Source organism: Artemia franciscana, chromosome 11 (assembly GCF_032884065.1).
Source record: "Artemia franciscana chromosome 11, ASM3288406v1, whole genome shotgun sequence".
Taxonomy (NCBI): domain Eukaryota; kingdom Metazoa; phylum Arthropoda; class Branchiopoda; order Anostraca; family Artemiidae; genus Artemia; species Artemia franciscana.
The window spans coordinates 21,552,677-21,574,908 of NC_088873.1; the positions used below are offsets into that span (position 1 = coordinate 21,552,677).

A 22,232-nucleotide genomic window follows, 5' to 3' on the forward strand; every position below is an offset into this window, starting at 1 on the left:
AGCCATAAGTAGCCTACTAATACAAACTTTCGTATCTTCAGCCATTTTTAAGATTTGCGATCGTATTTTCACTATGTTGGTCACACTTAATCTGAAATACCATACACGCATAGGTAAGGGCTTTCGGGACAAAGCCTTTCCGTGGCTGGGACTCGTGATTGATGCGATTTTACCAACAGTTTTTTATGTATATATTTTTTCTGTTTTTTTTTTTCTCAAATGGCTATTCCAAAACGAATTCCTGCACACTCATCTAGACCTGAATAAGAAGGGAACTAAGTTAGGTCAAAATTGCAAAGGTCAAGCTAAGTAAAATTACGTGCGACAAGCATGACAAATCCTAATTAATAATATTTTGTCAAAACTAGGTAAAACATTTTACTGCTAGTATCATAAGTTGAAAAAGCCTACAGATGTTTCCGTCTTTCTTATGAGACATGGAAGACACTCTTTTGTGAGGATAAGAAAAATCCTCCTCCCAACCCCAACGAAACTTTCCCTGAATTTTGTGACTATCCTACAACTGTGAAGCTTTAAGACAAAGCTGGGTAGTACTACCACCCAAAATATAATTTTGGAATGCTCATTTGCGAAGAGAAAAAATCGCCCTCCTTCACGTTTAACCTGCTTTTTTTCCACCTACACACACGTTTTAGTGTTGTGTCCATTTTACTCCACAGATTCAATTTTACCCAAAAATAATATCCCATTCCCAATATTTGTACCTGACACTGATACAAAAATGTCAAGTCAGAGTCTTGATTCCACGACAACGTGATTAAGATTTCTATTTATCACGCACTCTACTAACTGACCTAGCAGGGCTTGTTAAGTGCATTTACACCTTTCTTAGATTTATTTGTCCAAATAAGAGAATTTCAGGATTATTCAGGATGAATTAACCCATACTGTAAGGCGCAAAAGTAAGACACATCATTTTCGATATGCTGAGTATCTGACTGGTGAATTTTTTTCTTGTTTTTGATATCCATAATGCCCCGTAGTTCAACTCATCTGTGTAAGTTTTTAAAAGACCGTGTTGTATCTGTATCAAACTTGAGATATGAGATGCTGGATTGTAAGGACATGGGCATTGTTATTCCACTTCACTAAACCTATTTCTTTTTTATAGTTTGGGACAGTGATTTTCATGCACCACCTGCACCAACCATTGATGATTATGATTATGATACAAGCTACGATGATTCAGATGATGTGAGACAAAGCAATAAAAATGCTTCAGTTGTCCCAACAGAAGTCTCACTCTCGCCTGGTAAGCGATTTATGACTGATTGTAAATGATAGTAAAAATGAAGTTAATTCTTCTATTGAGTGCTAATAATTAGCTCAAAGGTGTGAATTAATGGCAGAAGATTGACGGTTTAATTCTGTTCAGACGTGATAACTGTTTTCTTAATGGTTGTTCAACCATAACTATTTTCTTGGTTTCTTGAAGCGTTTCTTTTTTGAAGTACGAAACCTGCATACGATCTATGATGTGTGACATCAAACACGTACGTACGAATTTATTTGGGAGAAGGGGGGGGGGCACGTTCGAAAGCAAATGAATAATATTGACAATGCCAGAAATAATAGGAGATATCATGAAAACGTTAATATTTTGGGGATAAAGGGCTCTCCCATGCCTTTGCGTCGATGCATGTATGTCCTAATGCTATATCTGAACATTTTTGAGCTTAAAATATCGAAAAAAATCCACTATTAATCATGTCAAAGCAGATATTTGGCTGCGCTGGGAAGCATAGTTTTCGATTCAAGAAAGTTAGCTTGGGTTGCTAGTGAAAATTTTGAACGTTTTTGAATTAATGCATGTTTTGATTTTGGCTCTCCGCCCATAAATAATTAAAACGAAATTTGCATATTAATTTTTTGTGGCTAAATGGCTTTCTCATAGTTTTAATCGGAAGATTTTGAGAAAAAGGGAGCGAGGGAGGAGGCCTAGTTGCCCTCCAATTTTTTGATTACTTAATGAGGCAACTAGAACTTTTAATTTTTTACGAACGTTTTCATTATTAAAAAATACACGTAACTTACGAATTAACTTACGTAACGAACTTCTATATTCGTATGTTTTTATTACATATATGAGGGGGTTCATCCCGTCGTCAATACCTCGCTCTTTACGCTAATGCTTAAATGTTGTACCAACTCCTTAAGAATGACCTCTGAATCACAAAGGCCGTAGAATAAATAGTTTAAATTACTAAAAATACTTTAGCGTAAAGAGCGTGGTATTACGAGAAGGTGAGCCCCTCATATGCATAATAATTTATGTTTGTTTTAAGTTTTAATGCTGCTCCTTACTTTCAGTTGAAAAACTTTTCATATTTATTTTGTCATTGTTTTTTTTTAATAATGATAGAAAATTCCCCCCCCCCTTCATTGAAATTTTCTTCCCCCATGACAAGTTCCTCCATGGAAAGATCCTCCCAAATAACCCCCCCTCCCAAACCAAAAAAAATCTCCCTGAAAACGTCTGTGCATTTCCAATAACCAATAGCATATGTAAACACTGGTCAAAGTTTGTAACTTGCAGCCCCTCCCACGGAGACTGTGGGGGAGCAAGTCGTCCCCAAAGACATAGCTATTAGGTTTTTCGACTATGGTGAATAAAATGGTTATCTCAGAATTTTGATCCGGTGACTTTGGGGGAAAATGAGGGTGGGAGGGGGCCTAGGTGCCCTCCAATGTTTTTGGTTACTTAAAAAGGCACTAGAACTTTTAATTTCTGTTTGAATGAACCCTCACGCGACATTCTAGGACATCTGAATCGATACGATCACCCCTGGAAAAAAACAACAACAACAAAACAAATAAACACGCATCCGTGACCTGTCTTCTGGCAAAAAATGCGAAATTCCACATTTTTATAAATAGGAGCTTGAAACTTCTACGTTATGGTTTTCCAATATGCTGTATGTGATGGTGTGATTTTCGTTAAGATCGTATGACTTTTAGGGGGTATGTCCCCCTGTTTTCTAAAATACGGTAAATTTTCTCAGGCTCGTAACTTTTGATGGGTAAGACTAAACTTACTGAAACTTATATATTTAAATTCATTATTAAAATGCGGTTCTTTTGGTGTAACTATTGGTATCAAAATTCTATTTTTTTTTTTAGTTTCGGTTACTATTAAGCCGGGTCGCTCCACGAACTGTTTGATTGCAATAAACTATTTGAAAATGTAATTATAGTTTTTCTACGCTCATAGTTTTTGCTTTATTAAATTTTTGTTGTTTTTTTTGCTTTGTGTTTCAGACAAAAAAAAGAATCAAGTAACAATTATGGATGTAAGGAAAAATTCGATTTAATTTATCAGTACAACAACAAAAAATCATTTAAAAAAACACCCAAATTTGCAAAGAAAGACTTAAAAAGTGAGCACACAATGGGGAATGAAAAAAATTTTATGTTATGTCCTATATATGATTTTTTAATCTTGTTTGCATGTTTTACAATAAGTTTGGAGAATTAAATGAAGAAATACGAATGACATTGATGGTGTATTTTCTTGTAGAAGTTTAAATTGTGACAAGGAAGGGAAATACAAAAAAATATATTCTGGATTTGTTGTGTTTCAGACAAATAAAAGAAAAGAAAAAAGAATCATTTTAAAAAACACCCAAAATTTGCAAAAAAAAGACTTAAAAAGTGAGCAAACAATGAGAAACGGAAAATGTTTTATTTAATGTCCTATATATAATTGTTTAATTTTGTTCGCATGTTTTACAATAAGTTTGGAGAATTAAATGAAGAAATACGAATTACATTGATGGTGTATTTTCCTGTAAAAGTTTAAATTGTGACAAGGAAGGGAAATACAAAAAATGTAATTATAGTTTTTCTTCGCTCATAGTTTTTGATTGATTAAATTTTTGGCTGGATTTGTTGTGTTTCAGACAAAGAAAAAGAAAAGAAAAAAGAATTTTTTTAAAAAACACCCAAAATTTGCAAAAAAAGACTTAAAAAGTGAGCAAACAATGGGGAATGAAATTTTTTTTGTTTAATGTCCTATATATGATTGTTTAATCTTGTTCGCGTGTTTTACAGTAAGTTTGGAGAATTAAATGAAGAAATACGAATGACATTGATGGTGTATTTTCTTGTAAAAGTTTAAATTGTGATAAGAAAGGGAAATACAAAAAATGTAATTTCAGTTTTTCTTCACTCATAGATTTTGCTTGATTAAATTTTTGGCTGGATTTGTTGTGTTTCAGACAAAAAAAAAGAAAAGATAAAAAGAAACAAGTAAAAATTGTGGATACAAGGAAAAATTCGATTTAATTTTGAGTAGCCTACATCAGAAAAAAAAATCTTAAAGAAAAAAACACCCAAAATTTGCAAAAAAGACTAAAATAGTGAGGAAACAATGGGGGAAAAAATTTTGATTACATGTTCTATATTGTAAAATTTTTTTTAATCTTGTTCACATGTCTTTACAATGAGTTTGGAGAAGTAAATGAAAAAGCACTAATGACATTAATGGTGTATTTTCTTTTAAAAAAATAAATTATGATAAGGAAGGGTGTGCAGTAAAAAATGTGGGCTTGGCGAAAAATCAAAATTATACTTTGATACGTTGCTTAAACCTTTCGATGCTATTAATGTGGATTTTAAATCGTTTTTGAATCGAATAAATGCATAAGCTGAAGTTTTATATTAGTTACTAACTGAAAAACGAGTCCTGAATGCTGACTCAAAACGAGCATTATTTTTTTTTATTGCATTTTTTTTAATAATAAAGAACTCCATGATCAATACATTCAGCTTTTGAAATAACCCCCAATGTGCGCTTTAAAAGTAAATTAAAGATAACCTCTGTGGAAAAAATGCATCTTTTAAGCAAAACTTTAGTGTCGGTTGGGCACGTACCATACGTAAGAATATATATTGGCTGAGCGGCGTTCCAAACTTGCCAAGACAAACAAGAAAGTAAGGGCAAATTATATTGAACTGTAGAACATTATGGAGGGAAACTACAGCCTATGATATTTCAGGCGGGGAGAGCCCCCTTTCTGTCTACCTGCTATTAGTTGCCTGGGGTTTGTCTAAATATTAAAATACCAGATTGTAAATTGCACCATATGCCTACTGTACTTGTGATCTCCAAAGGTATAATAATCTTCCAAGCGTACATGGAAATTTTCCTCGTAGTGAAATTTCAGAAAGAAAAATGTGTTATAATGTGAAAACATCTTAATATTTGATTTTATTGCTGATTTTTTTCGTAAGTTCAGACCCCCCCCCCACAAACTTACAAAAAAAATTCACATATCAACTCCTCCATGCAATTTGCGATGAGTATGGCTATGATATTGATGATTGAGGTATAATTTTCGAAATTCCTGTATTCTGCAAATTGCTTGCATACTTTGTGATTTTTTTTTTTTTTTTTTACTGGAGGTTCATAAGAAGCACTGTACCGCATATCAATCACTTATATATAGATATATTTTTTTTTTCAGGTTCCTTGCGTTTTTTTCGACAGCTACCTAATGTTACAAAAGAAGTTGGTGACTCAATAAGGCTTCGATGTGAAGCTGTAGGTGACCCCCCTCCAACTCGGTACAAGTGGTTTGTCAACGAAGCTCCCCTCATAGAGCAAAAGAATCGTGTTATCATCCGAAAAGTTAAGTCAAATGGCATTTTAACATCACGACTCCGAATCCTGAAACTCGATGTCCAAGATTCAGGATATTATCGATGTGAGGCTTTCAATGGACAGCAGAAAGCGGAAACTACTGGGATTATTAAAGCAATTATGTCCAAACATGGTGAGCTCCAGTTCCTTGTTTCCACTGTGCTACGCAGAAACCAGCTGGGTTTATATAGTTGTATTCTAAAAAAATTCATATCTAAAAAATCACTAAAATTCTGTATAAGGGGCTTTTCACTGCCTTAGAAAATTGTTGTACTAGAAGAAAAAAAGTGTGAGAGAAGAAGAAAAAACATTCGAGCTGTGCTCTCTGCTGAGAGTAGGTCACACTTATATTGTAATTATTGTAAAAAATAAAAGAACCTGTGAGCTTAAATTATATAGCAGAAAGGTGCTTTCAAGCTCATATCTCTACGTCTTTTCTAACACTAGAGCTTAGGAAATTGAATAAGTTTTTATTTCATTTTGACTTGACTCTAATTTTCACTGATTCTGGGTTTTGAAAAAAGAGTTCCAAAGATTTGGGTAGAACTTATAGCCATATTTGGATCATTTTTCAAATTTTAAGACGGCCATATTAGGATCATTTTTTAAGATTTAAGATTTATTTACCCAAATTCTTTAAAACGTTATAGATCATGATAAGTGGTGAGTCTCAAAACACATCCTTAGGCCTCATGTGTCCTGTAAATTATTTCAGAAAATGTTATTTTATAATACTAAGTTTGTGCATCTTCATCAATAGTCAGTGCCCTTTGCAGAATGAATGGTGGAGATGAACACCCCAAAGACCTAAGACCAAATAAAAGACTCCAAAGACCTAATAATTTAGACTGGTAAGATTCCTCACAGTTTCATTCAGATCCGTTCCTAGATTTGGTGCCGCCCGGGGAAAATTTATAACAGCTCCCCCCTCCCGACTCAAATATAAGCAAAACAGCCGAATAAAAAGGAAAAAATCTGATCAAGTTGGGCAATCCCCTATCCGTACCGTATTTGATAACGCGTCATATTTATTGAACGAAGAACTACAATTATTTCCTCAGCAACATCAAAGGATTTTTTGTATCTGCATTTTCAGTGCTTTGTCTGACTGCAGTGCCGTGTCTTGTTTTTATTGCCATCTACAGTAGCGATGCATACATGCAAAAACCTTTTTATTACCTTCAATCTGTTAACAAAACCTTCTGACTAAAAAAAAATAATTAGACTCAAAATGACTTATTTTGAATTATAACAGGAAGTTCCAGACTTGTCACAAGATGTCAGCACCCTTTAAAATCACGACCTGTAATCTTTCAAAACTTCCTCATTATGACACTAAACATGATTCTATAGGAGAGAACTAATATATTCCTATTGCAATGGAAATATTGGGGTACAAATGAGTTTTCTTGGAGATGTGAAGTTTTATGAAGCAAAATTATGGATAATTATTGAAGCCATTCCATGGTGTACTAAGGAATGTCGTAATTTCTGGGACTCATAGTGGGATTTGTTTTCTAAATTATCTCTTGTAATTAAAAGCTTCCTGATGATTTCCAGAAATTGTTTTTGGATATTTAATCCCTTAACAAGGGTTCACGCGCCAGAACAGAGACATAATAGCTACATTTTTCATGACTGTATTAGTATTAACTAAATAATATATTATTAAATAAATAATAAATCAGCCAAATAACAAATATAATATATTGCATCGAGAGCATATCCAGGAATTTTATTGGGGGGGGGGGGGTAAAAAACTTTACAAAACGCAGCAAAAATTTGTTTAATATTTATTTTTGTTACTTGTCTACAAACCGGGCAAAATTTCAGGGGGAAGGATCAAACGGAGGAACACTACCCACTCCTCTGTATGTTGTCCTGGCTATTAACATGTCGGTTTCTATAATCTCAAGATCGTTTATGATGGCAGCGAATTTGTCTTTCACCGTATCAACCATTTTAAATCGTTCACCTTTTAATGCCAATTTCCGTGGTGTTTTGCAAAAAGGGCGTAAGTCCACTTTTCCCGAAAACCAGTTAATCATATGGTTCGAAAGTGCTGAAAGAGATCTATCGATTGGTCTATTTAAAATGGGCTTATCTTTAATTCTGACCGAGTTATAAACTGTTCCAGAAGGACCTCAAAAAAGATCGTAAGTCCCTTATCTTCTAAGTAGCGAAAAATTCATCAATTTGGACATTTCCAGCCAACACCAATTGAAAAATTAACTAGGAATAAGTTTTCAAAATTTCCACTTTCTTAAATTCTGATTTGTGAGAAGAAGATTTTTTCATTGTGAGTTTTTATTTTTATTTTGCTCTCCTGTAAAATTAGTAAGAAATAAAAGTCTCATAGGACTAGGCTAAAGGATCTAGCACTCGGATGTATGCTTTGCAAGAAACATATTGACAAACACTACATTTTGCGCCGGCTGTCCTAATGGAGAAGCCGTAATTCATTTACGCTAAAAATGTTTTTCCTGATTTGTTCATGGAGGTGAGCAGGAACATCGGAACAGCATTGCTGATGAACGGTTTGTTCTTCAGATATCTTGTTGAGGTACACGGATACAGAAGAAACTGTTTCGTAGCCTACATTCATTCGTCCCACCCTGTTCAAACCTTCTGCTCTGGCCACCTCACTACAAGTGGACGAAGATTTTAATAAGTCCGCTTATAGTCTCATTCAAGTTTACTTTGGGGAGTCCAGCTCTTGTTATATCCTCTTAAGGTCTGCTGAGAATTTTTTTTAGGAATGTGCACTCTTTATCAATCTGGAGAATATACTTGTACCACCGAAGGACCTGGTCTTATTCCATATGGAAGACATCACTGTTTTGTATTTGGATTTACTAATAGGTGAAGGTGGGCTCTTCTAGTTCATGGACTGACGCTTAGTTTCTGGATCATAATCCAAAATCCAAGATTTATCATGTCATAAAGTTGTTCCAAAAAGTTTCGATCCATTCGAAATGCATGCAGAGTGTGAGTAGTGTCAGGTCATGACCTTGTTTTTGTTCGAATGTGAGAGTTTTCCTCACTGATTTTGCATACCCTTTCTTGATATTACAACTTATGCAGTCTTTTGTTAATTACCACACTTTCACCAACTGGGCCAATAGTTTACCAATGGTCAGATTTGAGCAAAATACCGTTTGCTTTATTTTTTATCAAACAGTTCGTGGCAACGAACTGTAGTAAGGAGCGACCCAGCTCAATAGTAACCAAAACTCTAAAAAATGGAATTTTGATATCGATAGCTACATCAAAAGAATTGTATTTTAATGCTGATTTTAAATATATAAGTTTCATCAAGTTTAGTCTTACCCATCAAAAGTTACGAGCCTGAGGAAATTTGCCTTATTTAAGAAAATAGGGGAAACACCCCCTAAAAGTCATAGAATCTTAACGAAGACACCATCAGATTCAGCGTATCAGAGAACCCTACTGTAGAAGTTTCAAGCTCCTATCTACAAAAATGTGGAATTTTGTATTTTTTGCCAGAAGACAAATCACGGGTGCGTGTTTATTTGTTTTTTTTTTTCTTTTTTTTCCCAGGGGTCATCGTATCGACCAAGTGGTCCTAGAATGTCGCAAGAGGGCTCATTCTAACGGAAATGAAAAGTTCTAGTGCCCTTTTTAAGTGACCAAAAAAATGGAGGGCATCTAGGCCCCTTCCCACTCATTTTTTTCCTAAAGTCAACGGATCAAAATTTTGAGATAGCCATTTTGTTCAACATAGTCGAAAACCATAATAACTATGTCTTTGGGGATGACTTACTCCCCCACGATCCCTGGGGGAGGGGCTGCAAGTTACAAACTTTGACCAGTGTTTACATATAATAATGGTTATTGGGAAGTGTACAGACGTTTTCAGGGGGATTTTATTTTGTTTGGGGGTGGGGCTGTGGGGAGGGAGCTATGTTGGAGGATCTTTCCTTGGAGGAATCTGTCATGGGGGAAGAAAAATTCAATGAAAAGGGTGCAGGATTTTCTAGCATTACTATAAGAAAACAATGAAAAATAAACATGAAAACGTTTTTTCAAATGAAAGAAAGGAGTAGCATTGAAACTTAAAACGAACAGAGATTATTATGCATATGAGGGGTTCTAAAAATACTTTAGCATAAAGAGCGAGGTATTTAGGAGGAGATAAATAACTCGCTCTTTATGCTAAAGTATTTTTAGTAATTTCAACTATTTATTCTGCGGCCTTTCTGATTCAGGGGTCATTCTTAAAGAATTGGGACAAAACTTACGATTTAGTGTAAAGAGCGAGGTATTAACGAGGGTACAAACCCCCTCGTATACATAATAAAAATATAAGATTATGAAAGTTTGTTACGTAAGTTAATTCTTAAGTTACGTATATTTTTTACTAATAAAAACGTTCGTTAAAAATTAAAAGTTCTAGTTGCCTCTTTAAGTAACCGAAAAATTGGAGGGCAACTAGGCCTCCTTCTCCACCCCTTATTTCTCAAAATCGTCTGATCAAAACTAAGAGAAAGCGATTTAGCCAAAAAAAGAATTAATATACAAATTTCATTTTAATAATTTATGTGCGGAGAGCCAAAACCAAACATGCATTAATTCAAAAACGTTCAAAAATTAAATAAAAAAAATAATATTTTTTTAGCAGAAAGTTAGGAGCGACATTAAAACTTAAAACGAACAGAAATTACTCCGTATATGAAATGGGTTGTCCCCTCCGCAATCTTTCGCTCTTTACGCTAAAGTTTGACTCTTTGCCACAATTCTACTTTTTAAAACAATTAAAAGCTTTAGCGTAAAGAGCGAGGGATTGCGGAGGGGACAACCCATTCCATATACGGAGTAATTTCTGTTCGTTTTAAGTTTTAATGTCGCTCCTTACTTTCAGCTAAAAAAATTAGTTTCTTTTTATTTAATCTGTTTTTGAAACGAAAGGGTTTCTTAACTGTGGTTTGTCTGCAGCAGGTTCTCGGCCATCTTAGAAAGCCTTAGACCACTAAAACCCCAACGTGTTCTAAACGTTTTTAAGTGTATATCTATTTTAATGAAAAAAAACTTTTTTGAACTTTAAGGAAAAATTCTTCCTCTGGTTGGGAACCTCTCGTTTAGATCAGTGTTTATAAGCTTGTTGCTCATGCTGGGCTATGTTGAGGCAGCTGACGGAACAAGCAAATATAAAACCAATGTAAATAGTATTTTGTTTGCTAATCGGCTGATACAACATTTCTGTGAAATAGCACCGGTCTGACGATAGCCGGTTGAAGAAGAAGGGTTTCAATAACTTAATAATGTAATTTAATACACATGATTTTGTGTGACGAATTGGTTTTATTAGTTTTGTTAGCCTGTTTGGCTTTCTAAGGTCGAAACAAAGTCCCTGATGGAAGAAAAATCTGCTAAAAACCACAATTTGTGGCTATTTGTCCTACTTTATCAACTAGTAAAGCCCTTTTCACCTAAATTTCTCGCTTTTTGTTGGTCTTTGTTCCAAAGAAAATATTTGCTTTCATTCCCCAAGTAAACCTCTAACTTTAACCACAATTGATCAAAGTTGATCCTTGCAGGGAATGTGTTATGATTTTTTATGGCCGCAACCTGCAACAGTGACGTAATAGTCTAGTATTTGACTCTTCTTTTTTAGGTAGTCAAGACCCTGTTCCTGCCATTCCTAATTTTCAACCACCTTTTCCAAGTGTTGGTGGAACCGGGTGAGTAGGCTTTATAGACATAACCTAAATGATTCAGTATGAAATCCTACTGCCTCCCCCCAAGGTAGCAGTGCATAGTATAGGGTATGGGTTCACTCTCTGTTTTAGTGAAATCACCATAATAAAAACAATAAGCTAAATGGATGGTACATGTAAGAAGATATTAGGGGGATCAGGGAGGGGATCTTACATGATATTGATCTGAGCGATCCCTCCCTGAAAATGGGAAAAATGATGGCCTAAAGAAGGGGATGAGGAACGAGAAAGTAAGATCTTTAGGCTGCAGTTATTGAATTAATTTCGGAAAGGAGATCTTTCAGGTAAATATTAGAGGATTCTCCTCCTCCCCCTCCACCTATAACACATAATCGTATATTTTTAGTCGTATGCTTACTTCTGCCTCTTCATACAAAATAACTATGACTACACGTTCCAGATATAAAATACAGGATCCTACTTACCCTTTAAAAACGCTTATTGACACCAAAATGTCATCGGATACTAAACTTTATCAAAATGAATTCATGACAAAATTATAGAATGTAATTAAGGCGACTGCTACAGATATACCAATGGAGTATTAATAAAACAGACCGAACGAAATATAAAAAAGCACTAAATCTTTCAAAATGATTTCAAAGGCACGGTGAAGCATTTTTATAAGATCGTAATTTTCGCCAAGGGGATGCATGCTGGTTTTTGTAAACGGGCACGACTTAAAGTCCTCATTTCTGTATCCGGTTTTATAGCGTAGTACTCTGGTTCCAATCCTGTCTCTTCCTCTAGCCTGGACAAAACGAAAAACGCTTCGCCGCATTGCAGCACATGCTTAGGAGGGCCGCCTCTCTCTCTCTCTATCATAGTCCCACTTACCTATTGCCTAATCCCTTGACTTCCGCCGTGTTTTACGAGTAGGATTTACATTGCCAGGTTCCTTGATTTCTAACTGCTCTTAAAATAATCATAAGAATGAAATTGAAAGCAGTTTTCGAGAGAAGAACTACATTAGCTTCATTTCATTTTTCATATCAGTATAGAAGTTTATAAAAGTATTTGAATGGGTCAGTTGAAAAGTTTAGTCTTCAATAAAACTTTGTTTTCATAAAAAAAAGACGAATATCGTGTTGGAAACTAGGCTACGTGTCTGTTGCACTTTGGCGTCTTAGCAAGGGCTTCTGTGCCTCTCCATGTTTTCTTTTAATTTGCCTGTTTCGACAAATTCACACAAATTAAAAACTTGCCCCTCCCAGCTAAATTCCTGAGTGCGTTGCCGCTTGTCATACAGATACTAAACTTCAATACAACACTTTAATCTTAGCGAAAAGGCTGAGAAGTTTCATCATAAGTTTTAGACCAGATATTTTACTAGATTAATAGTTAGGGATTGGACCAATTTTCGAATCCTGATTTCAAAATTTGATCAGTAAGATGAATCTATTTAGAGCTAGTGCGAACATTGTTACAGGATTGTATCTATGACCAATTTCCTATTTAGCAAGAGAAGTTGCATTTATTTACTAGATCGGTTAATTCTGGTTAATTTTAATCCATGAAATATTTTTTTTTCACTAGCAAAATAAAACCAATCTTAATTAAAAAGAAAATTGCCAACTGCGGGCTACATCAGTGATGCAAAACTTAAAAAAGTGAAACAAACAAGTTTTTATAAATGAAAGAATGGTAAATGCAACTATTTGAATTATTACGATTATCATTTAGAATACATTAATTTTGGTCGAGCTCTTAGCTTTTATTCAAATAATACCTGTTCATTTTGCAAATAAGTCTGGTACTTGTGTATTATTCAGAACACACTCAAAATATGATGGAAATTTGATACTTTATTAGGAAAATTGTAACCTACCCTTTCAAACATGGCCTATTGTTGCACTTCCAAAAATGTTCCTTCTCGTAAGAGTATAAAGTCATGTTGTGTCCATTGACCCAATGTTTTGTTGTGGGCAACAACCCCTTATCCTGGAAAAATATAATTCCCTCTTTTTCAGTCTTTGGAAAATCACAAATCTTCGTTTCAAAATCCATGTTCAGACACTATCGTCTGTCACTATGCGTAGCAAACTAAATTGACTTTTGTCTTTGTGGCTATGAAACCGGATTTTCTCATAAAATGTACCTGTGTCGTAGTTTGTTTCACGAAAGAACCTAACTTCACTTATCGATTGTATTCTGAAGAATACACAAGTACCATAAGTCTTGCCTTATTTTACGCTGCGAAATGTCTATTTCAGTTTTGTTTTGTGCTTAAGTTACTATGGGTGTGAAATGCCGGATTTCTGGCCCAGTTACGAATAAGTACTGTATCCATATTATCTCATCTTAATTTTAAATTCTTGTGAAAAGGTTTTCTTTTTCTAATGAGTCACTCATTTAAGCTTCGTTTCATTTCTTATCTTTGGATTTGTGGAATTTCCCCTGATTTTACGAGCATAAGATCGTAACCTAATGTTTGCCGCAAAAACTTTGTCAGTTCGGTTTCCTTTGAATTTTTCACACCGCTCTGTCGACGCATAGTCGGATTTTGTTGCGGATGTTAGGAAACAGTTATCCGTATTTGATATTTTCAATAATTACCAAGAGTCCTTGAGTTTATTTACTCAGCGTTAATTACGACTTTTAAATGATTGCTCTGTGCTTGTTACACCAGAGTAAATAACAGAGGGCATTTTATATTGTAAATATTTAAAATTGTTTGAGTTGCTCTGCCTTTGGGGCATTTTGCGCGATTTTCAGCTTTATTTTACTTGCACTTCATAAAAACTATTTCGGGAAGACGTTAAAATTGTGGACGAAAATAACCAAAATGATCCTTAGATCAATTAGGAAATGGCATATGATACAAATCCTCTTAACAGGTACGTACCCTGGCGAACTGGTGATATTCAAATTTTCCAGCTAATTTCCCAGTCCGCCTCTTTTATTGTTCTCAGAAACTATTTTTGGGGCTTTTTTTATTTGTGCTCTGTTGGTGTCGCAGGAATGGATATCTAGCATCGTGTGAAGCACCATTGGAGCATTATGAAATAAAATGAAGAAACTAAAGGACTTGAAAAATATGCACCATCAAATTGACGTTTTCTGCCAACTTATATTTTTGTAGTAGTTTGTCTGTATATATATATATATATATATATATATATATATATATATATATATATATATATATATATATATATATATATATATATATATATATTTCTAATAATTTATCCTTGTATGGCAATTTGTTTCGAAGGGAAGAGGGCTTAGTTGTCAGGCGGCAAGCTCTTCAACACTCCAGAAGACATGAGAGATGTATAAACAAAGATTGAAAAGAAATAGAACGATTTGTACAAATATGCACATATTTTGAAGGAGTAAGGGCCTAAAGTTTTCCTTCATAGGCACACACTTGTCAAAGGACATACTCCGGTATTTATCTCAAGGCCTTAAGGAATGTGCCTATAGAGTAAGAATCCCGCTCAAAATTTTATTTTGAGGGGAAGGGTTGATTCTTATGGCAAAAAAAAACTCCATAAAAAAAGCGAATTATTTTGTTTTTAATGCCTTCGCCCATAGAAAAGTTCTGAGCACTAACAATTTTCCTTAATCTCAAGTACGTATATATTTACAAGCAAAAATATTATGCATTAACTTTCCTGTTTCGTGTTATAATTAACAATTTTGGCCACTACGGAGGGCAGGAAGGCATCTAGGAAGACCTAAAGCTCGTAGTACAAAATTATGTAGTAGGATATTTGGTATAAAAGGCGCTTTTTGATCAAAGTATAAGAAGATACAAGATCTTCTGATTTCTGTTCTGGTTACCCTCCAAAGACCAAGCAAAAGGGTTAGTAGTTAGAGGCACGTATTTATATGCCCTTACGCCAGACAATATACAATCTCTGACAAATTATGTGTCAGCACCTTACTGTGCTTTTCAAAGACGTTTCTCCGCTTTGCTTCGCATCACTGTACTCCATCTTTTACAAGTCATTAAGACATTTTAGGAAATTCTTCAAAACCTGATCCATCATGGAGCTTAGGATCTTTATACTGCTACCAAAACCAGACTACCAAACTCACCTTTTATGGATTACCTTGCCGAAAAAGACGTGTGGGTACTTATGAAACCTAAATTGAAGCATATTCCTCTTAAATCAGTTACAAAGAGTCGCCATTGTTTTCTTGGATGACTTGCGAAACTAGAATGGTAGTGATTGTCCAAAATTGAGGTATTCTAGTATGGTAAAAGTATGCATGTGAATTTGGTGACAGTATATGTCAATTATTACTGGTGGGAGGCTTGATGAGTGGTATTTACTTCAGCCCAAAAGAAAAACGCTTCTAAGTTCATGGCTAAGTGAAAAAAAATGTTAACTTGTAGATTTTGAGGAAAACTCAAGTATCTCAACTTTGATGAGCAAATGAATCGAGACCAAATAAAGATTCCGGACGAAATGCTCAATGGCTTGACGGTTTTAACTTTTTTTATAATTTAATTTAACAAAGTGATTGGCGAGATACTTAATATAGTACTGATCCATTAATAGAACAGTTAAGATATTTCATAGGAGATTTCCAAAATAGCCTATTTAGAACAGTTTTGTAGGAGAGTTTATTTAGAACTGTACTTAGAACACTCGCGCAGTTTTAGAACTGCATTTCTAAAACTAGCAGAACTAAAAAACAAATAGTTTGTGTTCTGTAAAAGCAAAACAGACAAGGAAAAGGGTAGGCTGATAAAAAAGAAGAAGAAATTGACCCTAGTTTATAGTAGATTTTGTCATGGAATTATTATGATAATAATGTTAACAACAATAAACTGAAGCGAATTTGATGGACGAGGCGTTTTGGACGGTTCTAACAAGACTGATGAACCGCAAAGATTTAAATTATACTCCTATTCATACCCAGGAACCAAATATTTTCTAAGTTTATCTTAGAAAATCCTCCCCCCTCCCTTTAATTTCCCTCAGACACGTAAATACGTAACAAAAATGCATTAAAAGAAATGTTTGATGTATTTTTATTTTTTTGCGACCCTTGAAAGAATACCCCCTCCAAACAAAAATCTTGATACTCTCTTCCCCTTCTCCTATTATAGTCTTTCCTTTCATTCATAAATGCTTCGCAATTTTCAGATGACATATCATACTTTTTCGCCGATATCTAATTATACCAAAACAATAAAAAAATAACTAATTATAACTCAAACGCCTTTGTTGTATATTTTTGTTATGGATTGCCATCAGTTATATCTACATGAGTCTTCTGATTTGGGGAAGGGGAGTGAGCATAAATTAAAGGAATGATATACGTCAAAATATGGAAACCCAAGACATTACTAGTAAGTTGATTTGAGGAGGGATATGGGTATAAAACTCCCCACGCCCTGCGTCAATGCAAAGTTGAAATTCCACAATACTTCTAAAGCAGGATTGCTGAAAACTCATCAACGTTAAAATGTCTGGGGCCGTTACCCTAGCCTTCACTCTTTTGTTCTACCCTATTCAAACCTTTTGCTCTGGCCACCTCACTACAAGTGAACGGAGATTTTAATAAGACATTACTTAAATCTCATTCAAGTTTACTTTGGAGAATCCACCTTTCGTTTTACCTCTTAAGGGCTACTTTGAGTTATCCTAGGATGTCGTCTTTACCGATCTGTAGAATATTCTTGTACCCCCGAAAAACCTGGTCTCTGTCCATCTTGAAGACCAGGCTTGATTACTAGGCCTCTTTTAATGACCCACATTCGGTGGTTAAAATCAGCTTCGTTTTTAAAAAGTCACCTTTGAAAGCCGGAGTCTCCTTACTCATACTCATGAAAAGAACCTTTTACTTTTTAGCTTTTTAACAGGCATGCTCAGAGTATGTTGCACCTTTGCCTTCTCCTCAAATACTAGTATTTTAATATTTCATTCAATATTTCATATTTAAGTTAAAGCATGAAATATCAATTTGTTCTTAATATTAAATTTAATTAAATTAAATTAAAATAATTAAATTAAAAAATTAAATTGTGTTCAGTATTTCATGCAATTCGTTTCCATTTTTTCTTGACGAAAAAAATATCCTTTTTTTTTCTTATCCACTCTTCAGGACAAATTTTTACGTACGCACCTCGGTGCTTGGGTTGTACATTTGAACCAAATTTGTGTTTTTACAGTCGTTTTCTTTGTTGTATAAGGATTAGTGGACATTAAGCTAAGATTATGTGTTTACCTTTACTGACTCGGGGGAGGATAAGGCGTTGGAGTAGGAAATACACCAGCTAGGAACTTCTTTTTTTTATCTTTAGTAGGGCTATTTATGCAATTTGTTTCTTTTGGATGAAACTTTTCTAGAAGATAAGGTATCCAAATCTAGGCGTGGCTTTTATCTTGATTCATCTATTTATGATGTACCAACTAAGTTTGCATTCCCTCCATAGTTCACAGGATTCTTTGCTTTTTTTTCCAAGTTGAGTTTTTTCTTTGATCAATATTAGCATGAATTTTCTTCTCGAATAAATCGTAAATACAAAAAGTGAAATATCCGGCTCTTGGTGTCCATCTCAGTTAGAATCGAAAACAATGAAACCATTGTCAGAAGTAATAACAGTAATTTTGTTTCCAAATGGCATGGACACTGTCAATCAGACGAACACGCGTCACTTCGCTTTGCAACGAGCTGGAACAAATTCGACACCGCGTGTCTCTTTGATTAGTCCAATTTTACGGTTTATAAAGGAACACGTTTATATTGTGTTTTAAAATTACAGAATCATTATTTGTAACATAGCCTCGCTTTTCTCTAAGAACATTCAGTGTTTCCAACACAGGATGTTATCCATGGCAAAAAAAGCAATTTCATTCTCTTTTAGAAAATCACTTTTAATTTTTGCAGTAATGACATGTAAATTGAGGATTCGAATTATTGCCTTAAATTAGCTATTTGATTGTTCTAAAGGTAGAACTTCTTGTTTTTTAAGTTGCTTTAGAAGGCGAAGATATTTTTAATTTCTAGAGATTTACAGATTAACCTAAGATTAGATTCAATTGAACCTGGCTGGATATGCATGTAAAACTTTATTTTAAGGGATCAGCATTAAATTGTTCATATAAACTACAAATATAAACTACAAATGTTCACAAAAATATGTGCGTATAAACTGTTCGGCATACGGAATTTTACAATTAGTTTTTTATGGCACTTGGTATTAACCAAGTGACATAATAGCAATCGCAAATTCTGTCGGTCTGTCGGTCCCGGTTTTGCTACTTTAGGCACTTCCAGGTAAGCTAGGACGATGAAATCTGGCAGGCGTATCAGGGACCGGACCAGATTAAATTAGAAATAGTTGTTTTCCCGATTTGACCGTCTGGGGGGGAGTAGGGGGCCCTTTAATTCGGAAAAAATAGAAAAATTGAAGTATTTTTAACTTACGAACGGTTGATCAGATCTTAATGAAATTTGATGTTTGGAAGGATATCGTGTCTCAGAGTTGTTATTTTAAATCCTGACCGGATCTGGTGACATTGGGGGGGATTTAGGAGGGGAAACCTAAAATCTTGGAAAACCCTTAGAGTGGAGGGATCGGGATGAAATTTGGTGGAAAAAATAAGCACAAGTCCTAGATACATGATTGACATAACCGGAACGGATCCGCTCTCTTTGGGGTAGTTGGGGGGGGGGGGAGTTAATTCTGAAAAATTAGAAAAAGAGGTATTTTTAACTTACGAACGGGTAATCGGATCTCAATGAAATTTGATATTTAGAAGGATATCGTGTCTCGGAGCTCTTATTTTAGATCCCGACTGGATCTGGTGACATTGAGGAGGGGTGTTGGGAGGGGGAAACCTAAAATCTTGGAAAACACTTAGAGTGGAGGGATTGGGATGAAACTTGGTGGGAAAAATAAACACAAGCCCTAGATACATGATTAACATAAGCAGAACAGATTCGCTCTCTTTGGGGTAGTTGGGGGGGGGGGGTCAATTCTGAAAAATAGAAAAAAATGAGGTATTTTTAACTTACGATTGGGTGATCGAATCTCAATGAAATTATATATTTAGAAGGATATCGTGTCTCAGAACTCTTATTTTAAATCCCTACCGGATTTGGTGACATTGGGGGGGGATTGGGAGGGGAATCCTAAAATCTTGGAAACACAGTAGAGGGATCGGGATAAAACTTGGTGGGAAAAATAAGCACAAGTCCTAGATACATGATTGACATAACCGGAACGGATCCGCTCTCTTTGTGGTAGTTGGGGGGGGGGGTAAATTCTGAAAAATTAGAAAAATGAGGTACTTTTAACTTACGAACGGGTGATCGGATCTCAATGAAACTTGATATTTAGAAGGATATCGTGTCTCAAAGCTCTTATTTTAAATCCCGACCGGATCTGGTGACATTGGGAGGAGTTTGGGGTGGGGGAACCTAAAATCATGGAAAACGCTTAGATTGGAGGGATCAGTATGAAACATGATGGGAAAAATAAGCAGAAGTCTTAGATACGTGATTTACATTTTTGGAACGGCTCCGCTCTATTGGGGGGGGGGGTTAATTCTGAAAAATTAGAAAAAAATGGCGTATTTTTAACTTACGAAGGAGTGATCGGATCTTCATGAAACTTCATATTTAGAAGGACCTCGTCACTCAGATCTCATATTTTAAATCTGAACTGGATCCAGTGTCATTGGGGGGAGGGTTGTTGGGGGGAGGACCGGAAATACTTAAAGCGGAGAGATCAGGATGAAACTGGATGAGAAGATTAAAAACCTGTCTAAGATACATAACTGACATAACCGGATCGGATCTTCTTTCTTTGGTGGAGTTGGGCGGAGGGTAATTTTGAAAATTGAGGTATTTGTAACTTACGAAAGGGTGACCAGATCTTAATGAAATTTGATGTTTAGAAGGATCTTGTGCTTTAAAGCTCTAATTTTAAATTCCGACCAGATCCTGTGACATTGGGGGGAGTTGGAGGGGGAAACCGGAATTCTTGGAAAACGTGAAAATTGGGGTATTTTTATCTTACGAATAGGTGATCGGATCTTAATGAAATTGGATATTCAGAAGGAATTCATGTCTCAGAGCTCTTATTTCAAATCCCAACCAGATCTTTTGACATTGGGGGGAGTTGGAGGGGGAAATATTGGAAAAACACTTGGAGTGAAGGAATCGGGATGAAGCTTGGTGGATAGAATAAGCAAATGTCCTTGATACGTGATTGACGTCACCGTACCGGACTCGCTCTCTTTGGGGGAGGGGTTCAGTGATTTGGCGAGTTTGGTGCTTCTGGACATGCTAGGACGATGAAAATTGGTAGGCGTGTCAGGGAGCTACACAAATTAACTTGATTAAGTCATTCTCTTAGATTCGACCATCTGAGGGGCTAAAGGGAGAAGAAAAATTAGGTATTTATAACTTGCGAGTGGGTGATCGGATCTTAATGAATTTTGATATTTAGAAGGACATCGTGACTCAGAGCTCTTATTTTAATCCTGACCGGCATTAAGCCTCTGATTTTCCTTTTAAATCAATCTATTGATTCTTAGGATTTTGTTACAGCTTATACCATATGAGCTCTTGGCTCCTAGTTCTTCTTGCCTCGTCACAAGTGCCATATGAGCTCTTAGCTCTTGTTAATATCAGTGTAGAAATAAAATAGTTGTGTTTGTGTCTATTTCACTAGTTACATCGGTTACCGATAAAATAGAAAGTCAAATTAGCTGTAAACTAGAGCTGTAAGCAGTAAACTGTAGCCTAAGCTGTAAGGTGTAAACTAGAAAGTCATTTCACGAAAACTAAGCAAAGAGGAATCCAGGCCTACAGACTAAAATCATACCGTTTTTCAAATAAAATGACCTACTTTAAAGGCTTTCTTGATCAAACAGTTCGTGGTAACGAACTGTAGTAAGGAGCGACCCGGCTCAATAGTAACCGAAACTCTAAAAAATGGAATTTTGATATCAATAGCTACATCAAAAGAATCGCATTTTAATGCTGATTTTAAATATATAAATTTCCTCAAGTTTGGTCTTACCCATCAAAAGTTATGAGCCTGAGAAAATTTGCATAATTTAGAAAATAGGGGGAAATACAATCATACAATCATACAATCTTAACGAAAATCACACCATTAGATTCAGCGTATCAGAGAACCCTATTCTAGAAGTTTCAAGCTCCCATTTTTTCGCATTTTTTGCCAGTAAACAGATCACGGATGTGTGTTTATATGTTGTAGGAATGACAGGAATACCCTTTCCTATCAAATGGCTTCTGTGTAAAACCAAACATGACAATTAGTGTTTTTCCCATTACTACTGCTAACAGTCTTCACTTCATATGTTGATTAGTGTTTTTAGTCTTCAAATCTTATGATTTATCCTGTGCCAAATGTAAATTTCTGCGCTTTTTTAGAGAATTACAAAATCTTGACTGTTTTTCCATTTTTAAAGATGGGAAATAAATGAAGATATAGAATATATTCAAAAGTTTTTTGTAAGTCAATTTTCTTTCCGTCTTCACCTTTTTTTGCTGAGCTTAGATACTAAGTTTTGTATTCCTAGTATATCCGTACTAGGTTTGTCTGTGAAAAACCGGTGGTTTTTTTTTTGTTTTCTTACCCTTGTAGATCCTAGATCTTATCTTAGAAAGTATAACAGAATAAAAAAAATTCTGGCTGCCCATCGAATCGCAATGACAAGGAGAGGAAGTCCATCCTTAACTTAAAATGTAATGTTTGTGTAGATACTACGATTTGGTAGAGGACATTTGAATTATTGGATGTTTTGACCAGCGTTGCCAACGCGGTACAGTTGTACCGTTTTGGTACGATTTATATCTCTTGGTACAATACGGTGCAAATGGAATTTTTT

The 22,232-nt window shown here is 35.2% G+C and overlaps 1 protein-coding gene across 4 annotated transcripts in view; it reads left to right on the forward strand.

Annotated features, from left to right (window-relative positions):
- The window catches only part of LOC136032960 (tyrosine-protein kinase transmembrane receptor Ror-like), a 595,320-nt gene that overhangs the window by 446,096 nt on the left and 126,992 nt on the right, over positions 1-22,232 (forward strand). For all 4 annotated transcript variants that reach the window (XM_065713445.1, XM_065713444.1, XM_065713447.1 and 1 more), the window contains 3 exons: positions 1,133-1,273; positions 5,487-5,795; positions 11,298-11,364. In XM_065713445.1, coding sequence (XP_065569517.1) covers positions 1,133-1,273; positions 5,487-5,795; positions 11,298-11,364 — 517 coding nt within the window. The remainder of the gene's footprint in view (positions 1-1,132; positions 1,274-5,486; positions 5,796-11,297; positions 11,365-22,232) is intronic.